The 20,444-nt window shown below is 36.3% G+C and overlaps 1 protein-coding gene across 7 annotated transcripts in view; it reads right to left on the reverse strand.

Annotated features, from left to right (window-relative positions):
• Positions 1–552: 552 nt before the first annotated feature.
• The window catches only part of MAP3K1 (mitogen-activated protein kinase kinase kinase 1), an 80,097-nt gene continuing 60,205 nt past the window's right edge, over positions 553–20,444 (reverse strand). For 4 of the 7 annotated variants that reach the window (XM_004744632.3, XM_045075314.1, XM_045075317.1 and 1 more), the window contains exons 8-20: positions 19,830–19,911; positions 19,541–19,724; positions 17,266–17,541; positions 13,520–13,641; positions 11,872–11,963; positions 11,216–11,405; positions 9,625–10,903; positions 9,115–9,267; positions 7,796–7,958; positions 6,445–6,576; positions 5,412–5,554; positions 4,547–4,678; positions 553–3,200 (exon numbers count right to left, since the gene is read on the reverse strand). In XM_004744632.3, coding sequence (XP_004744689.2) covers positions 3,051–3,200; positions 4,547–4,678; positions 5,412–5,554; positions 6,445–6,576; positions 7,796–7,958; positions 9,115–9,267; positions 9,625–10,903; positions 11,216–11,405; positions 11,872–11,963; positions 13,520–13,641; positions 17,266–17,541; positions 19,541–19,724; positions 19,830–19,911 — 3,098 coding nt within the window. In that variant the 3' untranslated portion in view covers positions 553–3,050. Of the gene's footprint in view, positions 3,201–4,546; positions 4,679–5,411; positions 5,555–6,444; positions 6,577–7,795; positions 7,959–9,114; positions 9,268–9,624; positions 10,904–11,215; positions 11,406–11,871; positions 11,964–13,519; positions 13,642–17,265; positions 17,542–19,540; positions 19,725–19,829; positions 19,912–20,444 lie in introns of those variants that run through there. The other 3 variants (XR_006605329.1, XR_006605331.1, XR_006605330.1) reach the window with 3 other exon arrangements.

Consider the following 20,444-nt stretch of genomic DNA (forward strand, 5'->3'; position numbering starts at 1 on the left):
AAGCTGGATATTAACTACAAAGGGAAATGGTAACTTTACAGTGGTGAAGCCTACTCAGATGATCACTGTTAATATCACCAGCATTGGGACAAATTGGCTTTGAAGTGCCTCCTGATAAGACACCAGGAAGAGCCGGCACTGGGCTCCCTGTTCAGCAGGGAATCTGCTGCTTCCCCTTCCTGTGGCTCCCCCTTCCCTCCACTCTTGCTCACTCTCAAATAAATAAAATCTTAAAGAAAAAAAAAAAAAAAAAAAGACACACCAAGAAGAGCATAGCATCACCTCTCTGATATTCCTGTCACAAATGCATATGCTAAATCCAGTCATGAGGAAGCACCAGATGAACTCCAATGGAGGACCTCTATAAAACAAAAACCTGTAATCTTAAAAAATACTAAGGTCATGAACATAAAGAAAAAACTAAGGAATGATTCTGGATTGAATGAAACTGAAGAAACTTGATGACTACGAGGAATACATACTCTTGGTCTGGATCCTTCATCTATAAAGGACATAACTGGGCAGCTGGCAAAATAAATAAAATTACCAACCTTTGTTCAAAAACTTTTATTTACTATAAAGACAAACACCAAAATAGGTACAAATACTATAAAATTGGTTCAATGGGGTAAAAATTTTAATTAAAATATCTCGATATATTTAAAATAACAAAGGATACATTTAAGCCAAATTTTCTTAACCCAGAGATTTTTTTTTGTAACATTTGCTTACACAGTAAGGTGCTAATAGAAGTTAGCCCTTAAGCCCTGGAAGTCTTAGGAATCATAGTCACACAGCAAATATAATTTCATTGTGAAAGTGAACTTTGGTAGAAGAAGAACTATAGGACACCTGAGGTAGTAGAACCTGGAATAAACAGCAGTAGACATTATTTACAACTTTTGAGTACCAAATAACATTAAGAACACAAAAATAATTACACAATACAATTTTCAGTCCAGCTTTGATCCAAAGAAAATAAGAATATTATATCACATTTGCATTGAAAACAAAACAAAACAAAAAACAAAACACCACAATTACCAGCAAGCTGAGGGAACTGCAAACAAACTCAAACAATGGATTTGCATCTAGAGGCAGTTTGAGTTTGAAATGTGGTGGGCATGGTGATCTACAAAGTAATACTGATTAGCTGAGGTTCCTCAGTTTATACAGTTTACATTTCTGTCAGACACAGTATTAATCTGACCAGTGATGATCTTCCAGTACATAAAATGGCAAGAGTGCATCCGTTAAAGCTTGCACATGAGAAACTTGGAAACAATCTTATTAGGGTTGTGAAAGTTCTAAGTAGTCACACACACAGAAAAGATAGAAAATAAAAAAAGGAAGTCAAGTACAACACATTTAGAGCTACCAAACTTCACATTTCGGTACTATTTTTAACTCTTCAAATATTGCCAATCTTCCAAAAACAAAGGAATGTAAAATTTCACTAAGAGACACATTCACGTAAAAAAAAAAAAAAAAAAAACAAAAAAAACCCAAAAAACCCCAAACCAAAAAAACCTGCCTTTTAAAAATTATATGCAATATATCTCTGTAAACTTATCTTGTAACTTATTTTACTTCCAATTTGTGATGTACATTTAAAATGTACTCTGTATAGCTTATTTAGTTTATCCTGAGTCTTTGAGAATAACCAATTCTGTTTCACTCTGCAATAATTCAACTGGCTTCTGAAGAGTTAAAACTTCTCATCTCAAAAAGTTGTATTAAATATTTAAAGAGTCACAAAAAAAGGATAAAAGAGCTGCCATTTTCCTTCAGGATTCCATGCATCTGAATTCAACTCTGATGAAAACCATTAGATAATTGAGCAAAAACCAAGAATTAGGGTGTAAGTCAAATTCAATTTCACTTTTCTTTCTGAACATGTTTTCAGAGTTCCAAGAAAATTTATTTTGTAAAAACACTATTACTCATCGATAGTTATTAGTTAATTTCTTTAATTATGAGCCAGGCCTACTGTAAAGAGAGAATGCATGGTAGAAGGAAAATAGCAGTTTAATATTATAAGTGGTGATGGATGATGAATGATGGATTGTTACATACAAAGTTAAGACTTCAAAGGTGTGATGTTTCCTATAAAAGAAACCAATACATTAAAAAAATCAAATTTCAAGGTCATCTTGATCTTGGTTTTGAGCTGCATCACAGAGAATAGTTGATTTTCACTTAATTTATATTTAACCTGCATGAAAAAAGCAGTGACTGACTCAGTGAAGGTAGTATTTCATTATATTCCAATTTTAAAAACAAACAAGATTAAATCTGAATTTTAAAAAATACCCTCTTGCAATAACAAGATATTTAATAAACTCTAGTTCACACCTAGTTCTATTTTTTTTTTCTGTTTGAAAAAACTCACCTTTCCCTGAATATTAAACAAAAGTGAAGGTGAAATGAAAATACAGAACCATGATATCCAAAAACGAAATGAATGGGCCAACAGTAAAATGCACAGTGAACCACAATTGCCCAGGCATTTAAAAAATAAAGGTCAACTGTGGTTCATAAAGAAGTTATCAACTTTTAAAAATATATTTACTGCTACTTATAGCATATTCTGACCTAAAAGAGGCAGATACTGATTGGGAGCCAGTGACAAAAAAAAATGAACGGAATTGCAGAACCCCCTGCTTGTGATCACGATATGAAATGGAAGAATAATTCAAACATTAAAATAGATCCTGAGCCCCTCAGCTGCTAATATTGCTGAAAAAGTGCTCCAAAAAAAAAAACCCCAAAATACGCTTCTGTTAGTCATGCAAACTTCACTGTTTTCCTGTTTACCTATGGCCAGTTCTTTGAAAGGCACGGTTTACAGTTTCTGCACAAATTGTGGGCTTTTGCATACTAAGCTTAGGTACAGATCATGATTTGTCAATCACATACTTAGGTAAGGGTTCCCCACTGGTCCTGTTCATAGCTGTTCAGTGGCATGAAGGCCAGCAGATTATCAGCGTGGTTCCCCACAAAAGTTTTGCCTTGTTGAGCAACCTGTCTCCATCAGAGTCTGTAATTGGCTACCAAGTAGTACGGAAGACTGGATGCTTCAGTAGCTCTCTTGACGGAGGTCGGTCCTGAGGTTGAAGTTCTAAACACCGAAGAGCCACATCTCGTAAACCAGGAGACAAATGTGAAGGGATCGATGGAGCAGTAGTTGCACTTGCAATCTATAAGAAAAACCACCAGTATGTTGACACCTTGCATGGTCGGAACTCTGTAGTACACACGGATCTTGTGCACAGAATGGAAGCTTAAGTGTGTGGACTTTCTTCTGACACAATTTATGGGAAAACTCACCAGCCAGATGGGAGGCTTCCTCCAAGAACCTTCAAATTTTAGGATTTTTAGAATTTGACCAAATACATCCTGAGCAGATGGATCTATGCGTTTCCCTTATTGTCTCAAATGAACACGGATGAGAGCATCAAAATGGTTAGACAGGTAGGTAAAGTATTTATACTATTCGCTCTCCTACATTTTCTATTATGCGGCACAAAGAGCTATTCAAAGTGAGAAAGACCACACCTGCCCATTTTGTACATCAGACACACAGCTGCACCAAAGGAGGAAGGTCTCTAAGTATGGGAAGAACCAGAGGCAGTTATGGCAGCTGGGAGGTGCTGGGGTGCCAATGCAGTAGACTTTGCTTTACTCAGGCCCAGAGATAATCCCATGAAGTAGGTGCTGTCATTACACCCATTTTACAACCAAAAAAACAGGGTAGATTAAGTTAGTCATTCCCCTAGTGACAGGGCTATTAAAGGCTAGACTGTGGTTTGAAACCATGTCTGTATCACTCCAGAGTCCAAGCTGCTTTTTTTGTTTAACTTAAATTCAATTAATTAACACAGAAGTATTTGTTACAGGGGTACATGTCTGTGATTCATCAGTCTTATATAGTATCCAGTGTTCATGACAACGTATACATACCCTTCCCAATGTCCATCACCCAGTTACCCCATCCCCCATCAGAGCCCAAGCTTTTAACTAGCACATGTCAGAGCCCAAGCTTTTAACTAGTACGTGTCTGATCAAAAGCTAAAAATCTCAACTATGATACTCTTCTCTGCTGGAAATGGACAGAGTGGATTTGAGCGTTGTCAGAAAGGTAGAACAAATAGGATTTGGTACCTGATTCAAATATAATTTTTTAAAATACACCAAAGAGTAAATCTGATTTTAAAAATTGGCAGATTGTGTACATAAAAAGCTCTATGTTCTTACCTTTGAAAGTTGGATACATCCATTTATGTATTTCACCTAGGAACAATGATTTATCGTTTGCTAACTCATTGTTCCAAGTGACTTTATAGAGGCTTACTATTGTGAAAAATGAGGACTGACTGTATTTGCTGCCCATATTCACCACACCATATAAATTCCTGGAGATGTACACATGCATATTTATTTCAAAGAGGATATGCTTTCACCTGAGATTGAGAGTTAAGGAGAATCCATGAAAATCTGTCTCCTGCCAATTTTAGCAGAAAGAAGTAATTTTTCTATCAGTTACCTTAAATATCAAAGCAAGATGATTGGAGTGTTTTTCTGCATTCCAAGGTGGTTTAGCACAAGCCATTTCTATAATGGCACAGCCAACACTCCATACGTCACAGCTCCTACCATACTGCTGACCTCTTAGTACCTAAAATGGAAGGTGATTTGGAAATATTACTCATTAAAAAAAGAGAAAGATGTTCTGTAGTTATAGATCCTAGCTTTTTTTAATTTCAGATCAAAACAATGGTAACTCCACGGACTACCCTGATGTCTCATTTATTTCATCAATAAACTTATTAATCTCCTATGTGGCACAAAAGTATTTTGGAGAATTCTGAGATAATGAAAGAAAGAGACGTATCACAGAATTTCCAAGCACCCCCAGTGCACTTAAGTAAACCAAGTGGCCAGAGGACAAGTAAGTGATCACCACATGTAAACACGAAGAGTTTGGAACACAATAGATGAAGCCTGATTCAGAACAGCAGTGCTTAGTTACACTTCTTCCACTGCTACTAAGACCAGCTTCTCTGTGCTCACCTCCCTTTGGAACAGGAGAGACCAACTGTTGAGATTCCTATTATGTGTGCTTTGGGTGTACTACAAAACAGTAGTACATATCACCCCAAAATTCTTTGTTAGAAATAGTCTTATAAGCAAACTATTACAACCTGCCTTTTAAAATGTTGTCAAGACAAAGATGGAAAGGCAAGGATTAAGGGTTCTGAAATCAAGGATATAATTAAAACCTTATTTTTAGAGCTATATGTTTCTAATTTGTAAGCATATACTGAATAACACTGCAAACTAATTTGCTCTAATTCTGTCACCTAGAACTCCAGGTATTTTCTTTCATCACACTCAAAGCTGCTTCTCACCTCAGGTGCCATAAATGCAATTGTCCCCAATAACTGTCCCTGAAACTCTCCTGCACCAGTTCCTTTTGATGCCAACCTGGCTGCAGCTCCGAAATCTGCAATTCTCAGTCTCTGACCTGTGCTGTCAATTAGCAAATTGGCACCTGTCAAAAGAAATAGCAAATGACCTTGTATGTTAAAAACAAAAGAACAGATTAGAAACTCAGTAAGATACTACAAAATAGGACGTAACAAAGGAAGTAGACATGGAAGGGTTCAGAAAAATCTCCTCTCTGAATTCATTTCATTCTTGCTAAAGGCACAGAGGTATCAATAGTGCAAAATAAATAAAATCCAAATCCTCAGAGGGAAGATCAAAGTAACGAGGCAGAAGGAAATAAAGGCAGACATTTAATAAAAAGTGCTAAAAACCTTTAATATAGTGATTCCCATCAAAAATCTTCCCTCGAAGTTAAAATTTTAGTGTAGTTTCCATTTTAAGACAAAGTCCTACTGAAACACACTCACTAGACCAACTGAAAATATACAGGAATTTCACAATTCTAACTTATAAAACATTAATGTTATAAAATTACTTGAGTATGTTATATCAAATACGAGCCATAGACATTCATGTCAGAAAGCCAACGTTGTTCTTAATAAGATGAACTGCAAAAGATTTGAAAGGATTTTTCTCAAAAGAAGTACATGACATCCCAATTATTCTAAATAAAGCCAGGAACAGGAGCTTTTGGGGAGGTAGGAGGTCATGAGACCAAGATAGGAAATCAGGAAATTTTTATACCTGATTTGCCATCAATTAGCAGTAGGACTGGAAAAATCAGTCTCTCCAAGGAAGGCAGATTACATGACTCCACAGGTTCCTTTCACTTCTATTAATTCTAGTGATTTGAGTTACTCAGGAGAAACAACCCCAAGTTTCTAACTTGAAACCCCATAGTTTCAAGGTAGAAACTATCAACAAAGGTCCAAGTTATAAAACTACATGTGTTTCTATTTATTGGTAGTGGGTAGTAATTAAAAGAATACCTACCTTTGACATCTCTATGAATGATCTGGTTTTCATGGAGATATGAAAGGCCACGAAGTAACTGTTCAGTATAATTAATAACTACTGATTCCTTGAAGGCTCCATATTTACTGAGCAAATGAGCCACAGATCCCCCTATAAGACAAATATAATAATTATCATAAACTCGAGCCAAAATTAAAACAATTTTATTACACTTAGGTTACATATTCTTGTGCCAGACCTCATGTTCAATATGAAATATTAAATTTATACTCTGCACCAGAAGTGAAATGGATTTTAAAACTAATATATTCCAGGGATCTCAAAACCTATCCATTAGACATTTTCATCCAACTTTCATGACCTAGTTTTTTGGAAGGTCAAGATTTCAGAAAGCTTTGAAACTTAACAATTTTGGATGGAACTATTCTGCAATGTACCATTCACCTCTCTTTTTGACCAAGATATACAAAATACCTTTCTTAGTAAGACTTAAGAGTGCTAACATGTTATTTTGCAGAAGGTAGAGAGAAGCCAGACCAGAAGAGCCAGCAAGAAGCTTCATACTCTACTATTTACTAGCTCTGACCTGGGACAGGTCACAAGCTCAATAAACCTCACACTGAGAAGTATTTAAAATAGTCAACCTAAAAACAACAATCTACACAGCTACAACCAACATCAGGGAACATACCAAAGAACAGATATGTAAACAGCAACACACTCCTTCAGATGCAAAAAAATCTAAGATGCTAAACAAAGCATTTGTTCATTCATTATATCCCAAGTTACTTGTTCTACTGTATGTACAATATGATACTACATAAAATTCAGTTTTTATTTGTTCAAGTAGATGACAAGATTCAACTTTATGCTTCAGTGCTAGTTTGCCTACAATAATTTTTCCAAGTTATATCTTAATTTCATTTTTATATTGTCACATTAAAACATCTCAAATCTGTCTAACTAATGATGGCTATCTGGAAAAATATGGCTCTTACACATAAGCAGGTCTTTAAAAAATTATTCCTGTAAAACAGTGCTACAAAATCATTTAAAAAGGAACACTGAAAAAGTCTGAAAGGTAGAGACAATGAATATCTTATTTATATTTAAATGTAAGATAAAATGGGCAACCCAATACTCTTGGCTCTCCTCACTCTTTGAGAGCTTTGTACTATTACTCGGTACACTTTGTTTTGCTGCAACAAAGTATTTCCGGTTTATATTATGTTAGGGGTGATTTGCTTTTAGAAACGCAACTACTTACTAAAAATAAGTGTTTTAAAAATAAGCTGTTTTTCTTAAATTTAGTATTAGCCAGAAAGTTAAATTCATGTGCTATTACTGGCAATTTAAAACAGGAACATACCTGCCATCCATTCGATGAAGAGATTATAATTGCTTTTCTCACATGTGGCTCCCAACATCCTAATGATGTTGGGATGATTCAAATGGCTCATCATTCTGATCTCTTCTCTTAATGCTTCCACTACTTCCTCTTGCTCAGAAGATGTATTTCTGACATATGTCACCTGTTTCAATAACCATGTTTATAAAGTTTTGAATTCTGACGAATTTCTATTTATAAACTTTATTAACAATCTGATCTAAAGTGGACAATTTCAAATCAGTTATAGATTAACAGGAGTTAACATTTATGCTAATATGTAGATACTCCATTAAAAAAAAAATCAAACTCTTAGAAAGAAAAGAGAGTCTAGCTTAAGAAGCAATGAAATATCAGAAAAAGGGAAAAAACTGGGATGTAGCCAGTCCTCCCAAACTGTCCAAAGATGGAATAAGAAAAGCCCATTCATAGAAGAACCAACATAATTTAAAAATGAAAGCTTTATTTTAATTTTCTTCTTTTGATCAGGATGTTCATAAAAAGTAAACTAGAGATCCCAAGATGCTGCTGCACAGGTTACATGGGTAAAAGGAGTATGAAATCACAACTCTTGTTTATAAAAAGCACAACCAGGGGCAACTGGGTGGCTCAGTGGGTTAAGCCTCCACCTTCAGCTCAGATCATGATCCCAGGGTCCTGGGACTGAGGCCTGCATTGGGCTCTCTGCTCAGCAGGGAGCCTGCTTCCCCCTCCCCCTCTGTCTGCTTCTCTGCCTGATTGTGATCTCATCTCTCTGTCAAATAAATAAATAATCTTTAAAAAAAAAATAAAGCACAACCAAAAACAACCTCTATGAGGCCCATCTTGGTGCTGCATTTTACATAATCATGCTTTAAGACTATACTTTCAGGAGCACCTGGGTGGCTTAGTTGGTTGAGCATTTGCCTTCGGCTTGGGTCATGATTTCAGGGTCCTGGGAGCGGTTCCCTATCAGGCTCCTTGCTCATTAGGGGAGGAGGATGCTTCTCCTTCTCCCTCTGCCTCTGTCCCTCCCCCAACTCATGCCTCCCCTGCTCCCAAATAAATATATGAAATTTTAAAAAGAAAGAAAGAAAGAAGACTATCAGGGGACATTTCTGCAGCTCATTAAAATAAATCATGCTTCAGCTTTCCATTAGAATCCATGATGCTTTTGGTGCTTTGGCAGTATTTACTTTGAAATTTAGGTGTCTGAAAAAGAACTAAAGCATATACACACTGGAACATATCCTTTATTTTTCTTATTTGCTCATGCTTCATTTCTATAATTTAAGTCATTTATGTGCTCACTAGGTATTTACCTGTTTAACAGCCATTAATGTTCCAGTTCCCACATCTTGAGCCTGGTAACAGGAAGAAAATGCTCCAAGGCCTATCTGCTGACCCTTCAGCCATTCAGTGTCTTCTCTGTAAGGTTGTTTTGCTTTGGTATGTCCTGGTAGAGTTTCTGGTGTCTACATATTAAATGAAAGCAATCTTTTTACTGTTAGGTTAAAAGAGGAAGAGTTTGTGAAATCAGCCTGGCAAAATACTATTCTTGCTTGGTCTGGCTTCTCAGACCATCTATAAAGTTGACCTCTGTAGGGACAGTGTCGGTGACCAATGTCAAATGCAGAAGGGATCACCATTACAGAAATGCCTTTGAAATAGGCAAGTAGTGTTTGTGGTCAAGCAACAATTTAAAAACTGCTGTATAACTCTATGTGAAAAACTGCTTCTCACAATTAACTCATGTGAAAAGCATCGTTTCTGAGTTAAGTTTCTTTTAGCTTGGTGCAAGGAAACTCTAATAACTTCAAGACTATACTTACATCCTGTTGAATAATGATGATATCTTCTCCATTTTCAACTTGTAGTTGAGGAACTATGGGGAGGGCATCCTGAGACGCTGACATTGCCATGGCAATTGCTAAAGCTTCTTCTTCTTCAGCTTCCATCTTTTCTTTGCATTTTTGATTATGATTCACGTCATCTTTGTAGGTATCATCATTTTCATCCTTTTCAGGGGAGAGCACAGCAACTTCTGACTTAAAAGTTACTGTTGTATCACTTGAAGGCATAGATGCTTCAAGAAGGTCCTCAATACTGGAGTTGAGCTCTGTATTGACATCTAGTCTGCATTTCTCTTCTACTGGGGTGAACACTGTCTCATCACTGGGTATGACAGCATTACTGCTATTGCTGCTGCCAAAGCTGTCCTCACATTTGGCAGTACTGTTCAGATCAAGTGTCATGCTATTCTTTGAGACCTCTCCCTGTTTACTTGAATTACCTGGGGAAGGTCGAGATGGCTTTGGCCTGTGTATATTACTAGAGGGCAGGGGTCTGGACTGAGTAAAGATGGGGGAAGATTTATCTGAGTCTCTGTTTTCCGAACAGTTTCTCTGGAACTGTAGAGAAAATTTTCGCTGTGTCTGAGGAGATGCGGAAGGTATTTTGCAGGGAATGAATCCCTGAGGTCTATGCTTAGAGACATCCGTTCCAGTGCCAGTTGGTGCAGAGGGGGCAGATGAAGGAGGAGTTGACAAGGGTGGAAACATTAATGGGGAATGATGAGATAAAGGAGAGGTGTTCAAACACTGACTGTGGGGTCTGCCTTTTGTTTGAACCATTGGCTTTGGTTGCTCCATTGTTGTTGAACTGGGAAGTCCTACTGAAATGCTGCCCAGTCTGTCAGTAATGTCCTCTGAAGTGGCACTCAGTTTTGTAGCACATAGTCCTTTTCCAGTTTTCTCTAAATGGTCTGTGTGCTCAAGGGAGCTGTTCTCTGTGGTTTCTGGGTAACTGGTTGGGACAGCCACCTGTAAAAAGCTGTCATGTCGATCCTCCAAAGCGTCTCCTACGCCTAGCTGGATGGCCTCAGCAATTTCCACCTCATCTGCAATAGCTATCAAACGACGACGCATCCTGGTAAAATGAGTGGAACTGGAAACATTCAGCATTTCTAATAGTTTTGAAAATACGTGGGGGACTGCAGTAACCATTCTTGCGGAACTCAGATATATCCTTCGGGAGAGTTTACCAACCATTGAGTGGGAATTATCAATGGACTGCAAAGCAAAGGTTAAGAGGGACAGCAGCTTTTTATACCTGAAAGAAAAAAAAAATTCAATTACTAGACAAGTCAAAATTACTGCAAACTATATGCAAATAAGAAAGGTACTAGAGTTTAAAGCTTATACACTGAAAAAAAGTCATTTCAGAACAAAGGATCTATTAAATTTTAATTAAATAGCCTAGACTTGAGGTTTTTTTAATCAATCAAAGATTAAGGTATTAGTAACCTATATATATGTTCTTTAGCTTCTGAGTCTTTAATGAATCTAAAATGTGTCCTTGGCGGGGAGGATGGGGATGAGTAGAAAGAAGAAGAAAGTAATTTATTTGCAGAAGAAATATTACCTGACATCAACAGGCTCAGCTTGTGAAACATCAGTACTGACAATATGAGGGTAAAATTCAGCAGGAAATTCCAAGAGCAGTCTGTCTATAAGGCAAAGGCGGCCCAGAAGTTCTTGCCAGTTGTTTGATTCAGTTTGGTTTCCAAGAATACAACTTAAGACATAATCAACACCACCAATACCAATGGATCCTGTGAAAAGGAAAGCAGAAATAATTGAAAAGCAGTGATATTAAAATCTAAAACAAAACATGGTCAAAATAGCACCATTCAAGGACAATACTCTAATTATATTCATTTTAAAAATTTGTTAGGGGTTTCCTGGGTAACTCAGTTGCTTAAATGGCTGACTCTTGAGTTTGAGTCAGGTTATCATCTCAGGGTCCTAGGATTGAGCCCCAAGTCTGGCAATGCGCTCAGCAGAGAGTCTGTTCCCTCTCCCTCTGCCCCTCCCTCTGTGCTCTCTCAGATAAATAAATCGTTTAAAAAAGAAAGAATTTCTTAGATTAATTCATATTTCTAACGTTAGCTGACTCAATCAATTTACACAATTACTCCAAAATCCATACAACTGCCCTGTCAGAGATTACAGAATTAGACAGTCGGCGAAGGAAAATGGTAAGATCTGCTACATTATTATTAAGTGAAAAGTTATTACCAGCTTTAAGTATTTCTCTGCCAACTGCCAACTCTCCTGCTTGGCCTTTGCATAATTCCAACAGTGTCGATATAGACAGCTGACTTGTACGACTACAAATAAAAGAAGCAACATCAGACTTGGATCTTAGATAAAATGCACATTAAAAGGACAAAAGTAATGTAATGCTATGTGAAAAGGTGGGGAAAAAAGCTTCCACATGTGTTTGCTTTTCCACCACTAAAATCACATTAATAATATTCCTACAAATAATAATATTCATCATTTAAGGTTAATTTCATTACCTCATTTGTGTTAAGCACAGAACTTTTACTAGTGGCTCTTGAAGAGCAAGTACTGATTTAAATAGCAAACCAGATAAAAAGCATATTTTGGTTATTTCATTAAAATAAAAAATACTTGTTTTGATTTCTGAATTTTCAGTAAGAATCTATTGCATTAAAAGCAAAACCTTCCCATCCAAACCTTTATTTCTCTTATTTAGCCTGAGTGAGTTCCAAATACCTTAAAATCTTTTTACTGTATTTTTGAATAATGTTCTGTCACTGAAGGGACCAAGTAAACAACCTAATTTTAGTATTTGGGAAAGCACACAACACAACAAATGCCACAAAAGCAATGAAATTCTCTGAAAAATATACTCTGATTCTGAAAAACAGCAATTTTTCTATGCATTTGCAAATTATTTATTAATCTGCCTAATGTCCAGGTATTATAGTATTCTCTCTAAGCAACAAGACCATCTCTAATACTTTCAGTTCATAGGCTTATGTGGAGAAAACAATGGGGGCAAAGCACACACTTCATGAAATGAGAAGTCAAATCTAAGCACCTAGTTTTTGAGATCAACTGCAAACCTAAAACTGCATCATGTGACTTAGGAAAGAAGACAAAAGTTGGGCTGAGCGAGCTTCAAATGCTTCATGGCAGAGGCACATGGGAGATCCAGTGCTTCCTCCCCTGAAATGGGCAGGACTGAAAGAGGTAAGAATGCCCAACGACCTTTAGCACTAGCTATGCTCATTAAAGGAGCAGTGGGCGAACCACTGGTCTCATAAAAGCACAGTTAGAGCTTAGTTTTTACTATGATCATGACTCATTTCTCTACCTAACTATCCTTACCTTTCCAATTAGCATTACTCTTGTTGCTTGTCAGTTTTTAAGGATATTGCAGGATCAAATGGAATTTGTTGCTGTGTGGTTCTTTTTTTTAGCATAAACTGTCATAGAGTAAAATTCCAAAACACAGCAAATATGGAACTGTTTGGTTTTTTAAGCAGATGCAATGATTTTATTGGTTCCTATCCTGTGTAACTCATTCTCTAAAGTAAGATTATGTATATAACACCTACTGTTCTTTCAAATGGACTTGAGATTAAGAATATTACTTTAAGATAAAAGAAAATCAATCACAACACAGTAAAATGGTTATCCATGCAGTTTCTTAGCCTGGTTTTTACTTGTCACTAGTCCTTCTCCCTAGTGTTCAACAGCTTTAAGTGTTAAATTTTAACTTCAAATCTCATATTAGAAAACAATATTCAAAGCCTCATTTAATAAACATGTATCAAATACTCACCAGGTGTGAGGCTTGTTGCTAGGCTTTTAATATAAGAGGGTTTGAAGCAGTTCATCAGTAGGGCCTTACCTATTGGCATCTGCACACTTGACTAGGATGGTGTCTACAACTGGCCGGAGAAGTCTCTGCAGTTTGATTCTTTCTGCCAAACTATGGCAAGGGGTATATACTAGCATGGCTCTCAATGTTTTCTGGGAAGAAAAAACTGAAGGTCAGTTTAACTGCATTTGAAAAGCATAAGAGACCCTGGCATAATCTGAGACCATTTAATAAAATAAATTATGATAGGAAAGGACTGTAATCCATAAATAATCCATGATATATTTATAAATAAATAATCCATTATACACATACACACACACACACATACACATATATACATATATGAATAAACTGTGGGGTATAAGGAAACTCTTGAACTATTTCTGCAAATTTTGAAGAATGAATTTTAAAGTAAGTTAAAAAAGAGCTTCTAATGGCCAAAGCTCAAATAATATAAGCAACAAAATAAATGATGATAGTACTGGATTATAATCCACAGATAAAATAAATACCCATCAGTCTATATTGGTATAAATTTAAAAACTGAATAAATACATAAATGGGGGGAGAAGAGAAAGTTTGTTCCTCTTGATAGAAAAATCCCAATTAATTAATATAGAAGAAATAAGGGAAATAGAAAATCACTGTTAGAACACTATAATAATAACTGCTATAGGCAAGATCCACTGACAAATGCTAAAATCAGTGGGCAAAATTCTTAAGAGAAATAGAGGATATCTGCAGCCTCAAAGTATCTCCCCTAAGACATTTATTATAGTAATTTTATAGCAAGAAACCCAATAAACATCTCCTTAACCAAATGATGAAAGACAGCATCACCAATAATAAGCCAGATCAACATCATATATCCTTTGATACAGTGCACTAAGAATGGCACATCGCCTCTTGTATTCCTTCTGTTTTTTTTTTTGTTTTTTTTTTGTTTTAAAGGTTTTATTTATTTGACAGAGAACACAAGCAGGGTGAGCAGCAGGCAGAGGGAGAAGGAGAGAGGCAGGTTCCCCGCTAAGCAGAAAGCCCAATGTGGGGCTCTATCCCAGCACCCTGGAATCTTGACCTGAGCCAAAGGCAGATGCCTAACCGACAGAGCCAACGAGGCACCCCAACCTCTCATATTCTTATGAAAATGCATAAACTCTATCAAATCATGAGAAAATACCAGATAAACCCAAAATGAGGGACATTCTTCAAAATAAGTGGCCAGCACACTTCAAAAAATGTCAAGATGTATCCAAGTCAAGGAAAGACTAAGGAACTGTCACAGATAGGAAGAGATTAAGGGAGTACAGTTAACTAAATGCAATGTGAGTTTCTGGACTAGGTCCTGGAACAAAAAAGACATTAATGGAAAATTTGGTAAAAACTGAGTAAAGTCTGTGGCTTAGCTATAAAGGACACTGTTGCAACAACGGGATATCTGAATATGGACTTCATAAGTACATAATAATACTGTTATTAATGCTAAATTTCCTGAGTCTGCTGATTGCATTGTGGTTATACAGAAGAATGTATTTGTTCTTAAAAGCTACCCGCTAAAATATTGGAGCTAAAATGTCATGTCGTGATGCCCACAAATAACCCTCCAGTGGTTCAGCGAAGAACTGTATATGGCAAGGGAAGGGAGGGGAAAACAGGAAGGACAAAGGGAAGGGAGAAAGAGAATGGAGAGCTTTAAGGGATGGAGCCATTTCTGCTTCCACTGTGCATGGCACACTAAGTAATTATAGAGGAATCAAGAGTATAGTCTGATTCTCAGAGTCCTTTCACTCCACAGTTCACAAGCTAGATGGGAAACCGTCTGAACTTAGGAAGAAACAACCAGACAGTAAGGCAGTACTTTGAACAGTCAAGTAGGTTTGTGTTGGAAAACAGTAAGAAAAAGAGGTAAAAAGTTGGGCCAAAAACATTGGTCTTTATAGTATGCTGGTCCCTGGATATTCTACATGAAAAAACCAGACCATGGTAAGATAGTTTGGGAAATAATGCATTCTACTTCTTGTTCTTATAAATTCCTAATGTACATTATTTTACTGAAGGTTCCTAGAAGCCTTGCAGGGTACAGACCCGCTTAACTTGTGTAATTCACTGCTCATCAATTTTAACTGAACAGAGAACTCTTCCTTCAGGGGAAGTTTTCATAATCCTGCCAAACTGCCATAGAATATGCTTTTGGAAATGCTGCTAATCCTCTAAGGGTTTCTAACCCAGGCAATAACCAAAGTGGTCTTTAAGGAATACTGATGGCTACTATATAATCAGTGTTCTTACAATGTGCCACACTTTATGGCTAGAGGTTTTACACAATCTCATTTCAAACCTAACAGGTAATATTTTCATTATTTTATGTGAGAAAGTTGAAATTTAATGAGTCCTAAAGTGACACTGCCAGCAAGTGGAAGAACCAGAATTTCAATTAAAGTCTCCATAATCTTGATCTTATGTTCAGATTGCCTAGGCTAGTCCCAGTTTAACTAGCAGATTATTCAAGTACCCCAGTTAGGATGGTAAGTTATGAAATCACTCAGTTCTAACTCCAAATTCATGTTCATAACCATCAGGCTATATTACCTCTCAAAAAGAAGATTCACTGGGCATAGTTCTTACAGGATGGATTACAAGAAGACTGAGGGTAGAGGCAGAGAGATTAAGGAGTTTTAAAAAACCTGAGCTTGGAGCCTAGTTAAAAGAAGAAAGAACTAGGTAAGAATTATTCTAAAGCAGTCGTCATGAAATGGGGCAATTCTGACCCTCAGGGACACTCAGCAATGCCTGGAGACATTCTTGGCTGTCATGAAGGAGATGGGAGGGAGAAGAGAGGTTTGCTACTGATACCTAGTGGGTAGAAGCCAGGGATGGTGCTAAACATCATACAGTGTACAAGACAGCACCCTTGCCCCCAACAAATACTTATCTGGCTTAATGTCAAGAGTGCTGAGGTTGAGAAATCCTGTTCTAAAAGATATATATACTTAAAATGGAGAAAGTCAAGTTAGCCTCCAAAATTACAAATTAAACAACCTCCTCATTCCATCCCACTCAAGAAAGACAACTTTTAACAGCTTCAACTAGAAAAACAACTCAGTTATCTATGTCATGGAACCCTCCTCTGTGAAAACGATCCTGAATTTCCATACAACAATGTTTATTAATAATTAGTTCTCCTTAATGTCTAATGTCAAATTATTTTTTAAAAAAATCAAAGGAACTTGCTATCCCATAAAGCATTTTTAATTTGATCATGTGTAAGGTATTAGGAAGATTTAAAGATAGGAACAGCAAGACATGGCTATTTTAGGGGAGAAAAGTAACCAGCATATAAGAAAACCTGAATAGGTTAAAACAAGTAAAATCCAGGGGCGCCTGGGTGGCTCAGTGGGTTAAAGCCTCTGTCTTTGGCTCTGGTCTTGGTCTCGGGGTCATGGGATCGAGCCCCGCATTGGGCTCTCTGCTCGGCAGGGAGCCTGCTTCCTCCTCTCTCTGCCTGCCTGTCTACTTGTGCTCTTTCTGTCAAATAAATAAATAAATAAATAAATAAATAAATAAAATCTTTAAAAAAACAAAGACAAAAAAAACAAGTAAAATCCAAATGAAGAGATTAAATAGAAAACTGCAATTTCTTGGGATTATGGAATAAAAATTTGGTTTTTCCAAAATTAAATCAGATAAAGTAGTTTTCACTGGATCTTAAGAGTGGTATCTACAAGTTCTAAACAAAACAAAAACCATTTTTGTTATGTAATAAAGCTACTTACTAAAGCAGCAACGTACACTTTGTAGACAGGGTCGGCACAGACCATTGACAAAACGTTGCAGCATGCCTCTACCACGTCTCCTGAGATACTGGTCTGGGAAGACCCGCTGGCCCCAGCACTTGGGCTGCTTCTACCGTTGCTCCCAGAATTTCCAGTGCTCTCCCCATTTGCCAATAGCAGAGCCCCACTAACATCGTGGGAAAGACGCCTGAGAGCCATCTCTCTTATATTCCAGTTTCTAGAAAATAAGCAGCCAACGAGTTCCATTCCAAATACCTGTAGTCAAACAAACAATTCAATGTGAAGAAAAACTGGTAAGCCTCAAATATTTGAAAATAAGCATGATTTTTGAGTACTAAAGGAAAATTGTGTACATTTCTTAAATCGCCACCAATCTACAGTTTCAAATTATGCCCAGCCACTTAAAAATCAGAAGGAGGAATTTTATATTCAAGTTTAACTGGTAATTACCCAAACTCCTTAACATTCATTGGTGTAAACAAAATTAAGAGTGAACTTCATTAAGTAATTAGATGGATACGTATATGTTTTTGTACTGTTATACTTATGACAAAAAAAAAAAATCTGTTTAGAACCCCAACTTTTTATTAAGGTTAGTTACAGAGAAAAAAACTGAAGCAAGATAAAGCCAAATCAAAAAAGGCAATGGAGTGTCCAAAGAGATACAGAGTATTTCTCCTACAGATGACAGTGGTTAAGTCAAAAACTTTAAATGTGATTTTTGTCTTGCAGAAAAAGGTTAAGGGAAAAAAATACCCTCAACAAAACAGATGGAACTACAACTAAGGAGTAGAAAAATCTCAAGAAAAAAACTTGTGTTCAAATCAGCAAATCACCGTGCCTGCAAAGAAAGGGTACATGGTGTTGAAATTATGGGCCAATTAGTTAAAAGTAAACTTAGGACCCAAGATAACTTATCTTATGAAAATTTTCTGATTTTAGAGATGAAAATTTCTGAATTTTTAGGGCAAATAAATGATGATTTATTTAAATGTGTTCCATTACAAGGTGACACTAAAGGAGAATAAATCAACCAAAATAGTCAACTTATGCCTGGCATGCAGTGTTAAATAACATACCATGACGTAAGTCTTAAATCTGTCTTATGTCATATTTTTAATAAAAAACTAGTAGATAGCATAGTCCAGCCTAAAGCTTAAGCAAAACTGACTACACCACTGCCCTGAAAGAATGGCATCCATAAACAATGAATCTTGGAACACTGAAAAAATAAAATAAAAAACAAAATACCAAAACACAGGTATTGCAAAATAAACAAAAACAACAACAAAAAAACCATGAAAGAATGGTATCCCTAGCCCCTGAGTACCAACTTTGAGAATTCTCTTGAGGACTCATGAAGGGGCAGGGTAAGGGCCTATGTTCAATACCATTAATGAACGAGATAAATAAGGTTATGTTTTTTGTTTCCAAATTTTATTAGATTCATGATAGGTTACTTACATACTAAGAAAAGAATTCAAAAGCTGCAGGACTATAATAGTCATTAAAAAGAAAAAGGAAATCCTAATGACATACAAACTGAATGAGTCAGTGTGTCTGTTTACAAATTTAATAGTATTAAAAAGAATTTAACAGTTTATTAAAAACATTTTACTTTACTACTGTCTACTGGAGACATCGTTTATAAAAAATAATAGACTAAGCAGACAACAAAGAAAATCACTAGAATCCAACCAACCAACTAACAGAAATTCCAATTTACCGAGTAAGAAAAGATTTCATCAGAAGAGAAAGTAAAAATGGAAAGTAAAAATGGAAACTGCCCTTTCAAATAAAAATGGCTAATATAAGGCAAAAGCTCTATTTTTTTTTCTTATTAATCCACTCAGCAATTTAGCACCTACTATATGCCATGAGGATACAGAAAATAGAAACTGAGTTTAAATGGTAATAAAAAGAAAAATGACAGAAAATTCTTCGTAGAAATGGGATTAAACATTTGAACAAGTTAGCATTGAAGGAGTCTAGCCTCTATCCTTAGATAATCCTGATGTCTGATGGTCCCGAAAGAGATTTTTCTAGAGATGGGAGGTGAGACTCCAACAATGTTCCAAGTTTAAACTCTTTAATAAGCAGATGAGTGTTAATACCAGAGGTAAATTTTTCAGTCAAATTATCAGTCATGATGGAGGCAAGCAAAAGTACTTTCTTAAATTAGAACAACTGGAGGTAGCTACATTAATTGGTCTATAAAGGTTTATTTGAGAAATGAAGAATAAAAACTATTTACCTGAATCCATGGCTCAGCTAAATCTTTGTAAGCAGGGGGAATCTGCTGAGTTCCATAATGTGTAAGGTTAAAATTGCTCTCCTGACTCCTCCGTTGGGATCCAGCCAAAGATTGCTGATGTACTGTTTGCTGCTGTGCAGCTCGCAGGGAAGAAGGGGAATCCACAGGGCTTGACAGCTCGTGGCTAAATGAAAAATTAACAAAAGTTTGTTAAAAAATTTAGTAACACTTCCAGAACATTTTTATTTTTTATTAAACAGGTCTACATCATTAATGCAAAAACTGTTACCTGTAGAAATCATGAGATCTCCACTTAGACCTACAAAGAGGACATATCAAAGGTTCTCTATTTCTTCTACATTCTTCTGCCCCTGAAAAATTAGAGGAAAAAAACTTCAAAAAATATAAATACTTAACATTAGTTGTATGTAATAATTGCTGCTAATGGTTTGTATGTAATAATTGCTGCTAATAGCGAAGGAACCTCAAAAAATACTTTGATGTATTTACCTGAAGCAGGCAAACACAAGAGGTAAAATTATTTTGATGCACGTACCTTTTGCATATGCTTTTTTTTAGTTACAGCATGTATTTTGCTAACTGTTTTTTAGAACATTCTGCTCACTTGATTACCTGGTAAAGTCATTCCAAAACTTGCTTTCATGTTACCCTGTCATGCCTGCCCAGGTCTTCTACCTCCTCACCTCCACGTACACTTTCCAGGTAAGAAATATGTTTTCAATCCTGTGCATGCCTTCCATTACTACATGTATCACCCCACATTACATTTTTTTTTTTTCCACAAAGCTCATGTCCTAAGAGATCCTCAACTCCATTTCACTGAAAACTTTACATAAGGACCTAGATATACTTCTTTTCTTCTCTCCCCAGTCTCCCCAAAAGT

This window comes from Mustela putorius, unplaced genomic scaffold, assembly GCF_011764305.1.
Source record: "Mustela putorius furo isolate JIRA1106 unplaced genomic scaffold, ASM1176430v1.1 tig00000145_pilon_pilon_pilon, whole genome shotgun sequence".
Taxonomy (NCBI): Eukaryota; Metazoa; Chordata; class Mammalia; order Carnivora; family Mustelidae; genus Mustela; species Mustela putorius.